The 17,889-nt window shown below is 40.5% G+C and overlaps 1 protein-coding gene and 1 long non-coding RNA gene across 8 annotated transcripts in view; one reads left to right on the top strand and one right to left on the bottom strand.

The window, feature by feature from the left end:
- LOC123971976 (partitioning defective 3 homolog) overlaps nucleotides 1-17,889 on the bottom strand; it is a 291,948-nt gene that overhangs the window by 186,690 nt on the left and 87,369 nt on the right. For all 7 annotated transcript variants that reach the window (XM_046051123.1, XM_046051122.1, XM_046051124.1 and 4 more), the window contains exons 3-5: nucleotides 15,222-15,405; nucleotides 9,899-10,086; nucleotides 8,845-8,988 (exon numbers count right to left, since the gene is read on the bottom strand). In XM_046051123.1, coding sequence (XP_045907079.1) covers nucleotides 8,845-8,988; nucleotides 9,899-10,086; nucleotides 15,222-15,405 — 516 coding nt within the window. The remainder of the gene's footprint in view (nucleotides 1-8,844; nucleotides 8,989-9,898; nucleotides 10,087-15,221; nucleotides 15,406-17,889) is intronic.
- On the top strand, nucleotides 10,746-15,955 carry LOC123971980. Its single transcript, XR_006825340.1, has 3 exons — nucleotides 10,746-11,055; nucleotides 11,325-11,486; nucleotides 15,209-15,955. It is a non-coding gene; the product is annotated as an uncharacterized LOC123971980 (long non-coding RNA).

Genomic DNA, 17,889 nt, shown 5'->3' with positions numbered 1-17,889 from the left:
CTCCCCCCCCCCCCCCCTCTCTCTCTCTCTCTCACACGCACACACAGAGTTGCCAGATTGAAGGCTATTATTGTGACCAACTCCAACTGTAATGGCTGCAGCTGAGAAGAAGAGTGTGTCTCTATATAAACAAGAACTCTCAGAAACTCAGACTCCCTCAGTATCCTCTCCCTCTGACTTTTTACCACACTTCCTGCTGCAGTGCGTTGCAGCAGCGTGTGCTGCACCTTCAGCAGAACACAAATACATTTAACAGCAAAAACAATTACTCAGAAGCTGAACGCGCTGCTAATAAAACATTTTACCTACAGTATCATTATTTACGGTCACATTTTCTCATTATAGTTGGGTCTAAGAAAGCATTTATTTTAAGTTATCATTTTGTAAGCCCTTAATCTAAGCAGTGGCGTTCTCATTTTTCTTTAGTAATGTGTAGACCTGGGAGCTTAAAACAGAGGTGGGAGACACACAAATATTAAATATGATTAATTCTTAAATAGTGCGCTGACACTTCTCAACGACCGTATTTTAACGATATCCCATCTGCTCACTGGCCTGATCAGGATTTGCATTACTTCAGTACTGGTAAGGTGGAAGTTGGGGTTCAGGTGTTGTGAAAATCAAACATTTGAGCTTCCAGACATAGGAATATATTCCATTTGCAGGATTGTACTGTGCACACCAGGCCTCAACAATCAGCTCTATCCCTCTTCTGTCAGATCGCTCAGATTCTCCTCTGATAACAGCTGACACCTGCTGTTGTCATCCTCCTTGTCTGTATTTGATCGTTTTATAGACCTCCGATAATCTCCTCTGCAAAATTCACTCTTCTCCACTCTCGTTTCCTTTCACCTATCTCTTATTCACTCTCTCTGTGCTAATGATAAACATGTGCGGCGCAGCAGGTTTACAGAGATTCTTACCTTTGATTCAAGGCTGAATGTGTTTCTAACCTTTCCTGCACCTCAAGAGGTGGATTAAGTTTGAGAATGAGCAACCATCTGTCCAACCTGATCAGGTCTATTTTAGGTGTAATTAGATTTTGGCAGCAGGTGATGAACAGCAAATTATGTGCTTTTGTGCAAAGTATTGATAGCAGGTTGCACCCCGTAGAAGAGATCCCTTAAGGGAAACTGCAAACTCTCAAGACAGTGAGAGCTGTCTTTCATCTTCCCTTCATCTCTCTATTCCTGCTCTCTCACCCTGTCCCTCCCAGCTGGACGGGATCTGGGCTCCCACAGCTCTCTGTCATATTAAAACCAAAAGATCAAAGGCGATGAGGAGCAGAAGGGGAGGGGGGTGGTGAGAAGAATAAAAATAAAAGGAGATGATGTGAGGAGGTGACGAGAAGAGAGAAAAATGGGGATCAATAGAGGGAGAGACAGGAAGAGGGAGTACAATGGAGAGGAAAGGAAAGACAGCGAGTAAAATGGAAAGCTTTTTATGAGTTATGATGTGTGGATAGAGAAAGGCTGAATGTTAAGTTTACTCGGAACTGCTAAAGGTGTCTGCACTCGCTTGAAGCGGAAGTTTTTAAAGGTAAAGAATATATTCAATCAACAGTGACTGTCAAATAAGTTCCACATGTACTGAAAGAGGAATGTGCCTAATTCAGACAGAAATCCAGAGATGGATGCAGAGTGGAAACACTCTAATTTACATGCGGTTAAGAGACTGTCAGGCCATATCAAGATCTTCAGACTCACAGTGGAAAAACACCTATTTGGCTACAAGAATAAAATCATAAAACACAAAACTTTAGATAAGCTGGACTACCAGCAGACTAAAAATGTTATTGTTCCATTTGTCATACATACTGTATCCTTACCATTAAAGAGCAGTCCAAGAACACAATGTACACATACAGTAGGTTTGTAAACTGAACTGTATCGTTTTTACCCCATGAAAAATCATCGAGATGGAGGATAAAATTATCGCCAGCATGATAGGATTTTACAACTCTAGAAAACTTATAGTTTTATAAACAGCTGAGCAGATGCTGGTATCTGATAAGTCTTTAAAACCACTCTCACCGTTACCTGTAGCAACAAGCCAGACACCAATGCACCCCCCTGCATTTGAACACGGTGCAATTTTAGGTCTCAACACCTACTTGTTGCATAGAAGTGACCATAATCCTTTGAGGATTTAGTGTTAGCAAAGTACTGTGTCACTTTTTTTTGCCTATTAGTGATGTTCACTGAAATTGTCCTTACTTAAATTAGTTAGTTACTGGGGAAAATATCCACCATTACTTAAAAGGAGTGACAGAAACTTGTTTGACAAGTGGATATCAGATGCAGACAGAAAGGTGAGAGCAGAAGAAGTAGGTTAAACAGAGAGAAAAGAGTAACAGCAATTATTTACAGAATGCGTAAACCTGAGAAGGAGCGGAGTGAGTAATACAAAAAGGGTTATATTGTGAGAGATACAATAATAAGGTTCAGAGGAAAATAATACAGATGGAAAAGTGGGAAGAAAAGAGAGAAGGCGTCAGACTAAAGGCTCACAATAGCAAAGTGACGGAAGATTAACACTGAACCGTTCTCACATTTGAAACACAACAACACACCTACAGTATTTATCTGTACACCCATTCACACTATACTCGCACAGAGTACAGAAACAGAAGGACAAAACACATGCGCTCACACAATCACTCACACACACACACACACCTGCCTCACTCCTTTCGATCTAAGCTCCACAGCAGCACCTACTGGTCAGTTGTTCAGAGTCCACACTGATCCTGCTGCTTTGACAGAGGTGGACTGTTCACTTTCATCGGTCTTATTAAACACTAAAACACCACCACCCCCATCACAGTGCGTACACCCTGTGCATGTGTACACACCTGCATATACAACAACAAAAAAAAAAATACAATTCACACACTCAGACATTTATACTCGACAAAACTTGAACATGCAGGTCTCAGTGCACATTATGCATACACTCTCCACACTGAGTCTGAGGTGATTTATGAGTGCACGGCTCAGGTTTGCATGATTTATCCTGCTAAAGCTGTACGGTGCACCTGAGGGACTCAACTCTCCACTACACACACACACACACACACACACACACACACACACACACACAGCATGGAGGCTAGTTAGTTACGAAGCACTGGAGAAAGATGAGAATGTGGGTGTGCTCACGTGGTCACGAAGATTTGTTTTCGGTGCATATGTTTACAGTGTAGTTGTGGGTTTATTGTGTGTTTGTGCATGCACACTTGTTCACTTTGGTTTAAGTATCCTTTGAAATGCAGTGTGTGTATAATGAATGTGTGTGGTTGTCTCTCTGCGTTATGCATGCAAAAGTTTGTATATTTCTCTGTGACATGTATGTTGTATCAAATTAGCTGTTGTTTTTAAAGTGTGTACGTAAAGCATGAGTGGCTCTGTGTGTGCGTGTGTGTGCGTGCGCATGTGTGCTGACCTGCCTTCAGTACATCTGTGTAACAACATCCCCAGTGAGTTGTGTGAAGCCTCCATCCCACCATGAAAGATAAATCGGTCCCTCAGCAGTCTAATGACTGAGGACACACACAGCAGCATCACAAACACACACTGACACAAACCAAGACCGTGATGCACACACTGTGAACAGTGAACTACATGTTACCAGTGTTTGTGCGGTGTAAAAAAGCACAGTGAAGTCTGACCTCCAGTAACGTATCATCATTAACAGCGCCACAAAAGCACATATGTTTACGACGCACAGTTTGATGAGAACTGCACTTGAAATGTGCTAATTAGGAGGGAAATGTTACTCACAATAAAGTTAGTTGTGGGTCATTCTAGTCTTTCAAAGGCAACACTGCTTGAACGCTGCAAATGCCCTCAATTCAAATTCATTATCTTAAAATACATTTCTTATTTTTGGAAAACATTTTTATTGCTCAGCTAGCCTTGCCGTTTTGCAAAGTTTCAATTGTCAATCAACCAGGCTGTTCACTGCTGTGACATTTGTTCTTTTGAATTTTCAGTTGAAATGAAATTGACTTTCTGTTCATGCTGTTCTTTTGTCTCCTCAACCATGGTAGCTATGGTTTTTCAGACCAACCACCCAGTTCTTCTATTTTAACAAACCACTGCATTACTTTTCTATTTACACCAGAATTCAGTTGTTTGTGATTCATTGTGTGGTTTTGTTCCCTTTTTTTTGCATTCACATATGTATAAATAAAAGTAAGTTATTTATAATTTAAAGAGCATTAATCCAAGGAGCAGAGGCATATTCATCTTCGTTTGGACACATACCTCGTTATGTGTGCTTGAGTTTGACAGTAAGTCTGAGTGTTTGTAATGCTGTAAGAGGAGAATCCAGGTTCTCTGAGTTAATGCTTTCTGGCTCCAGCTCCAGGTATCAGGACTAGACGTGTTGTTAGACCTCAGGGGAAGACCTCCAGGCGTGATATGAACATACAGACACAAACCCTCTGCGGTCCTGTGAAAACCGTGTATCTCCAGCTTATCAAATTTTCATGAAGTACAAAAAGCAGTCTTGCTTGTTACTATGTATTTTGAGGTTTTGAAGGATTTTTCTAGCCTAAGAATCAGAAAGAAAGATGTAGTATTTTTTTATCCATAAAGGTGTATTCAATATGGTAGTGTATCTGAAAATGTTCAAAAATCATCAAACTGGTGGTTTTTACTGGACAGAAACAAACACATACACACAAAACACGTTTATACATAGCCTGAAGGGGGTACTGTTAAATTTCATTCTCACACAAAACAACACACATGTGTCTCTAAAAGAACACAAAGAAACGAAGAAATACTGAACAGAAAATGATTCATATAACAAATACAAGCACAGACACACACACACACACACACACACCATGACATGTCTCCCTCAGAGGTGAAGACTGACCCAGACAGGATACAGGCTGTGTGTGTGCTGTGTGTGTGCTGTGTGTGTGCTGTGTGTGTGCTGTGTGTGTGCTGTGTGTGTGCTGTGTGTGTGCTGTGTGTGTGCGGTTCACCTGTCCACACTCGCACTGCAGCAGCTTGTGGCTTTTCTTCTTAATTGGTTGATTTGCAACCAAGTCTGTGGCTGCCTGCATTTTTGACACATGCTCACAGCTGACACACAAAACACACACACACAGCCACAGTCATAAATGTGAACACACACTCATGGTGCCACAAACACATTAATGGATGGACTCATACAATCAAACCAACACAGATGCATAAACGCTGTCAATGCATGGATATAATACACACACACACACACACACAGCGCAGACCTCTTTCTACGCAGCTTCAGCACCTCCAACCAGCACTCATTAATATACACTCGACTGACAGCTCGCTGTTGCCATGGCGACCTCCTACCTGTTGCCAAAGGGGGCTGGGAGTTTAGGGGCTTGTGAGCGCAGCTCAAAACTATTGCAGTTCAATTTTCACTGTGTGTCAGGAAGCCCGCGGTGCTGCTGCAGGCACGCACAAATACCCACTTGGGAATGGAGAATAGTGTCATTCATTACAATGCGATTTAATCTGGCTCACTTCTGTGCAAAGCAATGCCCTGCTCTGTACATTTTGTTATGAGAGAAGCCGAATTCTCCATGGGAGTAAAATAGTGCATGCTTCATTATGTGACGCTCTATTCTTGTTCTTCTCTTCATTTCATTCTCTTCTGTTCCATGTTATTCATTTTAGGAAGATAAGATGAAACTAACTTGAGGAAATTGCATTGCTTAATTCATCATTCCAAGCTGTTCTATTCTAATTAAATCACTGCATATTCTATTCTTGCTACAATATTTTTCATTCCCATACCATTTTACACTCTTATCAAAAGGTTTAATAAACTACTGGAAGCTCTCTAGGTGAAATGTGTCATAGCAGAATTCTTATTGGTGCTGTAATGAGCTGCAGAGGAGGTCTGGAAAGTATTCACAAACTGTAGGGTCATTAAAGATGCATGAAATGCCCCAAATCAATTCTGATAACAGGACACACTATAAATTTGACTTGATGCTTTGTTCTTATTTGCCCCTTTATTTTACTTTTTTTATCTGTAACCTTTGTTGTCAGGATGTTTTAGCTGCTGCGGAACCTGTACAACTTCACACTTCAACCTTAAACTCCTAATCTGTCTATTGCTATACAGAAAAAAACGGTCTCCTTTGGCTGTTTCTGTATTCAACAACAAAATTAAATATAGTGTTAAGTAGGGGTATTTGACCATCACAACAATAATAATAACATAGACAGAGTAGAGTAAACAACAACTGTCTACAATCTACAGTGGATACTGAAAGAACATTGCTTCTAACAAAAGAGATTTTTCTGAAGTCTGGGGTTTCTCTCTTCTTCTTTTGTTTGATTATCAAGTCTGGAACAAAAGCGAATATTTTCTCGGCAGAGTTGCAACATCCCTCCTGGAACTAAGTCAGCTAAGTGGTGCTTAAATCATTGTGACATAAAACAGTGACAGCAAGCAGAGAGATTCCATACACAAGACTGACCAACAACAACAGCTTGTGAGACCTTAAACTAGTGCGTGTCATTTATAAGAACACATCTGACATCACATACAATCAAGCAACATAAATTTAGACTATCTGACAGGCCCATTTTCTTTGCTGCCACAAGGGCTGAACAACTAATCGAAATTTTATCAAAATCACAATATGGTCTCCCACAGAATTCAAATCACACAGGAGGTGCAATACTGTAGTAGAAAAGTCTTTAAAAACACCATTTTAAATTAAGTACCATCTAGCTGCACAGGGGTCCTGGCCTACATATCATATTCTACAGACTTTTAAATCTTTCTTTGGTACCAATGCTCTCAAAAATCACAGCATAAATCATGTCCATGTGTTTTTCAATGAAAATGAGAATAATAATGGAAAAATGATCTTTTCCTTTAATTTCGCTCAGCTCGTCCAGTCCCAGCTGCCACACATGCATGCAAACACGCCACCTGTACACTTAAGCGAATGGTACACTTTTAGAGCAACCCAGAGCTATCCGTTCAAAACATAATCAGACTTGCCACCAGCAACATTGCTCAAAAAGTTGCCCTGTGTATCATCAGCGTTGTGCAGCAAAACTACACAACTTGACACTCAGTCGACAATCTGTCTCTCACTATCGGACTGAGACAGGCAGCAGACACACACACACGTCTCACTGTGAGGACTGTCAGCAGACTAGCTGATGGTGGGGGACGTGTGTGTGTGAGCGTGTATGTGTGTCTGTGGGTGTGAGTAGAGGAGAGCAGATGGCCTTCATTAATACCAACTACACCATCCTGCAGTGACCTCTACCACTTAAACCAGGTGTAAGACAGATGAGGCAAACGGTGTAGCTTCACACTTCGATATAACTCGTACGCTTCACCATTCAGTGGAAGAAACTGTTTTACTAAAGAGCTTCTATAACAATAACAACAACAAGTTTGAGTTAAACGGCACTAGAGTCACTAAGGGCTTAAGATGATGAATTAAAATATAAGTATGCTGTGCATGTTTGAAAAGGTATTTTAAAAGTTGCTGTTGCTAGATTGTTACTAGACTACAGCCAAAAGTCAACTGGCCACCAACATGTATGTACATTCTGCACCTGCATTAGACAAGATATCTAACAAGTAATCTGTATTTGTACTCCAAAGAGACAAACACATAAAACACATTGCTAACCATTTTCACACAATAGTTCAGCGAGTTCAATGAATCCGTTTCCACATGAGCTTGAATGCAAATAAAATATACCGCTGTTGACAAACAAAAAAGCAACCGGCATTGTAAAATAAATATAAAAATAAAATTAGCCCATTGTTTTTTGCTTGTGGGAGAAGAAAGGCAAAAAATAAAAAAATAAATACTGGAAATGGAACGATATAAATTAAATCAGTTATTCAGTTATTCACCTGGCCAACTGGTGAGTGTCCTACTTACCGGTGTCACCGTTTGAACGAAGTCTCAAATAATTCTAATAAAAGATGAAGATTTAAAAGCCTAAACCTTTCTTTTTTGTACCGTTTGGATTTATATTGTATACTACACACTGGGTGCCCCTACAGCAAATTATAACTATATCAACTTGTATGTGTTCAGATCATTATCTCAATATAACACTTACAAAATCCCCCTATATTAAACCTAGAGTGTAATGCAGATATCTTACCACAACAGATGTTAGACAAACAAAACCAACAGCCCATAAAAAGATAAGACAGTAATCGGTCTGTGATTGTGCGCGCACGCCAATTTACACAACAGTGCTCCATTTTTATTTAATGCAGTAAGTAATATTATGAAAGAAATCACATCTGTTTTGTGATACAACCTATGCAAATATGAACTGAACGTTCCTTGTGGGTCATGATACGTTATCATATTTGCCGTGCATGACCTCAGTAGGATCAGAGCTCCAACCCTGGCAATGTTTTATATATCGACTTAAACAGGACCATATGTACTGTATGTGGCTTATGTTTTTTACCGTGTTTACATAATGTTATTACTCCTTCCATGACTTATGTGTCATTGAGGATTTATGGTGGAAATTCCTCACTTTTTAACCTCCTCTCCGAGGGCCAGGGGAGTGACAGAACTTGGTTCGGGCTCTGGACTAGATCTTGGCCACTCAGACAGAATTTCACAGAGCTTAGGGCTGATGGACTGTGGAAGGTGAGGCCGGCTGTAAATCTCTGAACGCTAGATAGTTGAACGTATAAAGTGTTCACTCCATGTCCAGACAGGGAGAAAAACAATGGCCTCGTGGTAGTGTACGACACTACATGAAAGCATCCTCCACACAGCAAGAAGGATGTCCAATTTGTCTACCCCTTAGTGAACTACGGTCCTACCTGTTCCTGTCTCTCCAGCCAGCGGTCCACCATGGGGTGATTGGCGCTGAGTGATGAACGGGCAGTCTCTCTCTGAAACTCTCTCTGATTGGCCCATGTCCCTGCATCCCGTGGTAGGCTGCGGTACGTGTCCATACCTTTACCCTGCAAAGATACGGAATCAAAGGTTTTATAATGAATACCAATATTGTCATGTCTAACTTTTTCCCAGGATTGACACTCTTTCCACATTTTCCAATTAAACTATTCTGAATTTGGATTAATTTATGCTTATTTTCCCTTTAGTAAATACTTATTTTCTTTTTGATTAATACATGTATAATGTATTTACTACTTTAATCAACAGGTTCTGAAATTAATTTAAAAAAGCATTGGGAATATAGGCTGTCACCTACAAATAGACAGTCACAAGTTGCCAATTACCCGCTACAAGTAACGTTGTTATGAAGGTGAAGTTCAAATTCACTGAATTGACCCTGCATATATTTGGGAAAGGTGTCCATATGGGACATGCCTTTAATTCCTTTCGCACAAAACTGAAATAGGCTACTAATGAAACAGTTTATTTATTTCAAACAGTATGAATATTACTTAGTAGTCATTCATTTGATCTAGCTTTTATTTCATAGGCAGCAACGGGACGAAAACAACAACACCACGGAGCAGGATGAGAATTCAAATGAACTATTGAATTGTGGAGAATCTAACGATCTAACGATGTGTAGCATGTCCATCCTGACATATTGATCAGAAGTTTAAACATTAATATTTGGATTAATGATCTAAGCAGCTTCGAAGCAGCTAAAGCGGGCGACTCCGCGGGGTTTAAGAGGTTTTATACATCCAAAAAACTAAACCAGGTGTTTAATGGAAACCTGCGTTTGTTTGTCAAAATGTGTTCCCACACCAGGCGCCAGTAAACGGGGTAGGGCTGCTTGGGACTCGCTTTAAGAGTTTTATGTGTTAGTGAAGAAAGGATCATTTGCTGAAATGTTCACGTTTCCTCCCTCAAAATCATTTTGAATTAGCCCTTTGTTTGCAACCAGCCACCCACCTTCCTCTCGAGGCTGTTGGTGCCAGAGGAGTGGCGGACTTTCAGGAAGCCAGCAGTGGTGGACCAGCGAGTTGGGTTCTTCCTTGATGGCGGCTCTTCCTCTTGGCCCCTTGACTCGCCGCCACTAAACGGCCCATTGATGGTCAGCAGGGCAGGGTCGCTGCTGCGTCGGACGTGGAGGGGCATATCTGGGAGACAGGAAGGACAGCAAGGGCGTTAAGAGGAATATTTTAACTTGGTTGGATACAGACAGAAATGTGGCAATCTGCTTTTCCATATGGGAGGAAATAATGCAATTTGAACTTGTTTTTAGGAAAGCGGCTCATTGGCAATATATGTAAAAAAAAAACACATTAAAAAAAGCATACCCCTTGCTGTAGTTGATAAGACTCGAAACAGGGGATGATTGATGTAAATAGGCTGGAAGAACTTTTGTGCTATAAACATTGTTGGCTAATAAAGGCAATTAATCACTGAGATTCCATTGTCATCACATTGTGCAATAATCTGATTTATCACTAAAAGTTTAATGAGGCAGCCATCTAGTTTCTACTTTACGGTCAGTGTATTGCCTCATAACACAATGCAGCAGACACTGTGTAGGAACAACAATATGGGGAAGAGCCTATTGAGAAACACCAGTGTAAGTGGATGCCTTCCATTAAAACTCTTCACTCTGTTTAAAAGTTACAGTGCGTGGGAAGTGGGCCAAGGTCCAAGGTCCAAATAACACCTCCAACAAGGGCAACGCTTGTAACACAAGATACAATGTTATGGCATTCAAAATCTCCCACTTTCAGACCTCTCCAAAATCCCACAGGCAGATTTGACTGGCAGAAATGTACCGAGCGGACCACACAAGAGAGATGGAGTGTAAACGAAAAACTAAAAGTGTTTAAAAAGCCGGAGCGTCGTCTTCAGATGACAACGCCAAGTGTCACATTCCCATGTTCCCTTTCCCGGACGTTCCGCTGCTAAAACTCTGTTTTGGATGGTGGTGTGTGATCATACAGGAAATACTGTAATCTGTCCAAAGAGAGGAGTCTGAGTCGACGGTCATTTGAAGTGTGTATTGTGAGACAAGACAAGTGCATGTCAAGATAAAGTACGTCCATCTGCATGTGTGTGTACTCTCTGATAAACCGAGGAGTTTGTAGGTCAGTATGGGTGTCTCTGAACACTTAATTCGTTTGTTTAGCTCTGTGCATTTTTGCAAACTGAAGGGGCCCTGTGTGCGTGTGTTTATGAACTATTGTGCAAGAATGTCTGTTAGTGATGAGTTTGTATTTTGTGCGAAGGAAAACCTGTGGACATGTGTTTGGAAATATTTGAGCAAACAGCTTCAGTATGTGCTGACAATCTGGCTGCGTGTGTGTGTGCGCATATGTAGACTCATGTACTTGACTAGTGTTGTTGGGTCACCCAGGGCGTGGGACCTAAACAGCCCTGAGCTGTGGGAGACAGCAGCACTCTGGGAGATAAGAGTCCAGGAGGGGACAGAGTGCAAGCTGTCCTGATGAGTCTCAACACCACCTTCACTACAACTCCCAGGAGGCATTAGGACACAGAACACCTTGAAAATCAAATTGTAGGTAGCACAACCTCCGTTTTATTAGATGTGAACAGATCAATCAGTGGGATCACTTAAATGTCCACCAATTTTACACATCAGTTTATTCATCATGGTTAGTAGCCTTCTCCTGAGCCTCTTGCTCTGAAGGGATTTTGTCAAGTCTCTCATGTTCCCCCCTCTAATGACGTTATACTGGTGTCACCCCAGTTGTCTTAGCTTGGACTTAAACGCTGCGAACTTAACAGAAAGCCTGCATTACAAACTGAAAGTGTTGGCGTTTATAAGAGATGGGCACTTTCCAGGCAGTGTAACAAGATGCAGCTGAGTTGCATTGTGGGAAATATGGGAGCAAATGTTTTTGGGAGCTTGACCCTTACTATGGTCTTATGGTCAGGACACCCTGGCCGCAGTTTTTTTTCCTTACGATTTGTTTTTTCAAACTCTCTCTTGTGGGTCCCCCAACTTTATGAAAGTACTGTATTAAAGGAGTACCCCTTTAAGCTGACTTCGTGAAAATAACTTTGAACTTTTAAACTTTGAAAGAAAGAGTCCATGATTTGAACATGGCCTAAATTGTTTTCCTATGTTTCCCATGGCATGATAATTACTCTAAGTTGTTCTGATATTTGAAATAATCCACTTTATCTGTGTATCAGAACACCCCGCCATGTGCTTTTGATTACTTTGCGGTCAGTAAAACAACAATTTTAGATTTTGTTTTTTGTTTCCCAAAGTTCTCTACAATTTGGTTTAAAATGTTCCACTTTTGTCCAGTCTATTTCAGTTGTGCATGCATTGTTGGAGATTGTCCATTTAGAGCACACTCAAAAATTAAGCAATCTTACTAACCATACTGACTTGAATATACCGCATTTATATGATTTCCAACACACTACATGCTCAAAACACAATTAGAATCAGTCAGTAGTGAGAAACAGTAAGCACAATTTGATGTTGTTGTCCTTAATGGATTTTCTTTGCATCTGTCGTTAGTACTGCAGAGAACTGTGTTAATTTTAAACACCAAATGCATCAGTCTGTCATTAAATTAAACAAGACAATCAAGAAACGAAACAATGCCTTTTGACTTTTCATTCTTTTGCTCTCTGTAAAATGTTTCTAGCTTCTTTTTTTATTCTCCAAACAAATGCAAATGTACTTCAACATTTTGAACATTTAAAACAACAGGATAGTTCACTGACAACATCCTTCCAAATAAAATGAAGAGTTTTAGCCTGCAAATATGAACTGTGAAAGGTAACAACAAAGAATATCAGGGACTGTCTTACTCCATTTTAGAGAGAGATTATGAACTTCAAGTATTACTTTATTCCCAGAATATTTAAAGCATTTTGGAAATTAACTTTTCAAATTGGCATTTGAAAACCTCACATATTCACAACAGTGGCATTGTCCTTTCATCAGCATTTCCATGTCTGCAAGAGTTTAACAAAGCCAAGAAAGTAACATCAATCAATTTGTGAATTTCAAAAGAGGTCTCTGTCTAATAAGCTTAATCACTTTTCTTTTGATTTTGTGGGCCGAACAAGAAAACTGGCAAAGACCCACAGAGTCCAGCGCCACTCATCTTGTCCAACATAAATCAGTAATTGAAAGCTTTTCTAATTAGACGCTCGTGAAAAAAAATGTAATCAAATTCCTTCTCTTCCACGACAGACATTTCTCTTAAAAATCCAATAGAAGTCAGCTGATGAGATTCAGTGTCGTCAATTAAACAAGGTTAGAATGTATTATGGAAACGGTTAAATTGGACACAACTGGCAGGTGTGATTATGCCCGAGAGTTCCATTTCTTACTGCAAATTCACATTCAGCATCTCATCCAGAAATCCAATTAGCAGGGGAGTGACCTCCTTCACATTCTGTGTCTGTGTGTGTGTGTGTGTCTGTGTCTGTGTCTGTGTGTGTGTGTGTGTGTGTGTGTGTGTGTGAGAGGGGAGAGATTTTGGTTGCTGTGTCAATCAGTGCCAGCTCTCAGGTCATTAGTGGATAAGCCATACTGCAACCAGTGGTGTATTTGAGTGCTAATAAAATTAAAAAGTAGATTGTTTTTAACTTGTTCACTGGAGCGTGTGTAAGGGGAAATAAAAAGGCAGGGTCAGTATTTCTAAGGAGCAAGAATGCTCTTTCGGCGGCGGCGATGTTGCAGCGGTTAGCACTGTCGCCTCACAGCAAGAAGGTCGTGGGTTCGAATCATAGTCGTCCTGGCCTTTCTGTGTGGAGTCTGCATGTTCTCCCCTCATCTGCGTGGGTTCTCTCCGGGTGCTCCGGCTTCCTCCCACCGTCCAAAGACATGCTGACTAGGTTGATTGGTGACCCTAAATTGTCCTTAGGTGTGAGTGTGACTGGTTGTTTTGTCTATGTGTGGCCCCTGCGATGGACTGGCGACCTGTCCAGGGTGTACCCCGCCTTTCGCCCGATGTCAGCTGGGATTGGCTCCAGCCCCCCGCGACCCTGTACGCAGGATAAGCGGTTGATGATGGATGGATGAAGAATGCTCTTTCCTAAAAGTAAAAAAGTGTTTGTGTGCTTGTATTTCATTATGTCGACAACCGTTCATCCAATCGACTTCACACGTGGCGGGTGTGTTGCTGCGGACACAAGGGTAGAGCTGCAACAGTTAGTCGATTATTTGATTAGATTTCAACTATTAAATTAATCGGCAACTATTTGGTTAATCGATTGGGAGCTATTTTTAAGGAAATAAGTAAAAAATTAAATGCGAATATTTTCTGCCTGCTTTTCTCTATGACAGTAAAGTGAAAATGTTTGGGTTGTGGACAAAAAAAAGACATCTGAGGACGTCATCTTGGGCTTTGGGAACCACTTAGATACATTTTAAAACTAAAGTGTGTATATGAAGTTTTAAAGAAATGCTGAATATCAAGCAGTATCTTTGCCACTGTCGTGTTGTTTAAGTGTTATAATGCTGTAGGGGAAACCTATGTCATATGTCTACAAAGAGCATCCACATCGGCCCCTGTGAATGGGCACTGCACTATTATTGATAAGGAGACTTACAGCAGGAAAGTGTATATTTTATATATAGTAGTTACATAAATACAGACCTGCAGGGACATAGGAAGAATGCGGTAAAAGAAAGAGAGAGAACTACCTGAGAAGGAAGAGAAAGTATGTGTTTGTCTCTCTGTGTGTGTATGCTTGTTTGCTTCAGCTTGTGATTGAGCGCAAAAGGTTTCGCTTGATCCAAATTGACAAATTACCTCCAAGAGTCAGTTTCCCATCCGAACTCACAGTAATTACAGTAGAAAAAGCGACTTGGCCAGCAAAACTGCAGAGGTGGACGGGCTCAGCGTCACATTTGATTTAGGAGGCATCAAATAGAACCAATTAGCCACTTTGGCCGGGGATCAACCGGCTATCTGTGCCTGAAAAAAGGACCCCCTGTCCAATTAACAGAATTTATGGACAGGGCTAAGGTACCGCGGTGCTGTGATAAGGTAATTTGCTGGGTTTGCTGTGTACTGCAGCAGTTGTTGATATTTGACAGTAATGAGGACGACAGATTTGTAATTTCAGAGGAAAATAAGAGGAACTGACTCAAATATTAATCACCTGCTGAGTGAATCTTTTAGTTCCTGATTGCATCTTTAGATATGGTCCTTCTCTTCAAATAATGCATACTTCTACAGATCACCCAATGGTCTTCAGTACAGCCACATGTATGCCTGATTCCCATTTTTTCCCCCCTTTCAGTGTTGGGACTTACTGGTGCGCAGGGCGGAAGGCGTGACCTCGATCTCACTGGCGACCTGGTAGGGATGGAAGGCCGAGGCTCCACTGCTAGCACTGAGGTCTGCAGCGAACAGGTCGGGGCTCTGAGTCCCTGTGGAGCTGGCACTGGTACCATCGCCTCCATGATGGGGCTCCTGTTCGTCGTACACTGCTATCAACTGGAGGAGGGATCAGAAGATGTTGGATTTGAGAAACATGTTGGCTTTATATTGCATCAAATGACTATAATGAAAAGTCAAGATCTCAGAAAGAAGTGGAACTGGCGGAAGAAGTACAAAAAAATTACTGAAAAGTGAATTACATTTATGAAAAGGTTTTTTTTTCTATTTGCCAAAAAAAGCTTGAAACCCAAATAATCATACCATGCACAAGGATAATCTTGAATTATGAGATAAATTACAATTAAAAAGAGAAAGAAAGGGACAAAAACAAAGACATACTGTATGAATCTAAGAAATTTTTTATCCTTAAATAAAGAATAGATTTTAAAAAAAAGGAAAGGAACAGAAGGTGGATCCGGTTTGTAGGGAAGTTTTGCTTTTGCAGCATGCGTGGTAATAAGCCTTTAATGCACGTACAGTGTTCATACTGTTAAAAAAAGTTTAATATCTTTCGATAACGATAATTATCACGATAAGTATCAAATCGTTATTTCTTTCGAGTTTAAAGGCTGATTTTTGCTCCTCAGTGAAAGTTGAAGAAACCTGATGGTTAACTGTGGTTTAAACTCTTCTTTATGGTCAACTCTTGAAGCCAAACAGTGGATCACTTCACAAATCTGAGGTAGAACATTCAAAACAATTATGATAAAATCTTTGTGAACAAATATGCATGAGTAAAATTAAATAAAAGCTTTTGTCTCTTTTCCTCAACAAAATAAACATGTTAATAAATAAATCAAGTCCTAATTTGTGTATGATTTAAGTAAATAAAGATTCATTTGAAAGCTATGAAGCAGGTAAGAAGATGCTACCAAAGCAGAAACTTTCATCATCTGTGCTGTTCTGTGTGCCGAAACTTCTAAAACAAATTAAATTTTAAAAAAAAGAGGTGTATATGGACTAAGTGCCTAGGCAGACGGGGCCCGGCTCTAAAAATGAGTCATGCAGCTTGTAAATCGGATCAGAAACGGGCTCAAGTCCTACAGTATATGCCAATCTTAAGCTGCTCACTCCTAGACAAGTGCCTAGAATATTTTCAACATGTAAATTAGTTGTTTATTCCCCTTGTATCTGTGGCTGTAAAAAAAAGGAACTTCATTTTACACATAATCTAATACCAACAACTCAGTCAAACGTTAGCTGGGGCAACCACTGATTATAGTCAAATGAACCTGTACCTGGCAGCTAACGATGATGATATAACGAATCTGGCATCATGTCAGACATTATGATTATCAAAACCTCCTACAACCAACAAGGGTTTACTCGCCATTTTCTTCCAGTGTTTTGAATAAGAAAGTCATTGGTGTCCCAATTTCAGTCGCAAAACTCAAACATGTTTCCAACATTTCCACTGAGATTTATTATTAATATCTTATCTCCTGCCCGTTTACAACAACTGACCCAGCCTGAAACCAACTCGGCCCAATCAGTTGTGAGGTCGTGAATCAGAACTATAATTTGCTCAACAATCAAAATTGCTTCAGTAAATCATAATTAACGATTAAGAACCTGGAAACATAAAAATGACAGGAAATTGACCTGGCATATGTAACACACGGTGGTCCTCTCCTGCTCAAATCCATGAGGGCCACACATAAAGTCCAAACTCTATTTTATGTGCGACCACAGAGATATAATACGTCTAATCATATCCTCTCCCCATTCAAAATTGCTCCACATTTTCCCCCCACATTTACCCTTCAAACCTCTTCTTCCATTACAGATCTGATTAATTCCAGCCTTTACTGAGCCCCTTTATTAGATTAAAGATGAGATTCACGCTGTCCCTCTGTGACTGCCACCAGGCCAGCGTGTGTTCAGCTGGCTTCAGTTAGCCGAGGAGAAAATGAAAAATCCATCCAGCGTTTGCCAATTAAAAGAATGTGATCCAAGTGTCCCTGGCCGAGAGATATGATGTAGAGTCATGACTGTGATAGCGTCCCTCCTCGAAGGATAACCTCCTGACCCAGAATATCGCACACGCGTTAGAAATAAACAGGGATGTTAAACAGTTCAAACATCGTCAAGCTATCATTGCAGTTCATCTGGGTTTATTTACATGATCCTGACCAAAGAAAGAACTCTTGAACTTTAAAGAAAACTTGACCAAACACCCCGTGGCAAGAAGAAGCTGACCAAAAACAGACAGAGAGAGAGAAATACAGATTGTAATGTAGACACTGTAATGATCTTTTTGAAGTCTCCTTTGAAAAGCACAGAATGTTTAGCAGATTATTCTTTCTTAGATTTTTTATTAGTATTGAGCATCGGTTCTTAATTGTAACCAGCTCCACATCTATAAGAAGAAGGAATTCAAACTTGCATTTGACAGCAGCCTACCTATTCCTGAAAATAATGTTTTTGGTTGGCAGGGGCCAATGTGAACAAGAACGGCTACACAGCATCGGCAAAGAAAAATCTAATCACTGCACGTAAATGAAAGCATGCGGCACACAGAGATCACACATTTTGCCAAAT

The sequence above is a fragment of the Micropterus dolomieu genome, linkage group LG06 (genome assembly GCF_021292245.1).
Source record: "Micropterus dolomieu isolate WLL.071019.BEF.003 ecotype Adirondacks linkage group LG06, ASM2129224v1, whole genome shotgun sequence".
In the NCBI taxonomy this organism is placed as follows: Eukaryota; Metazoa; Chordata; class Actinopteri; order Centrarchiformes; family Centrarchidae; genus Micropterus; species Micropterus dolomieu.
The sequence above is the reverse complement of the archived record's forward strand: the minus strand, read 5'-3'. Positions and strand labels throughout refer to the sequence as shown.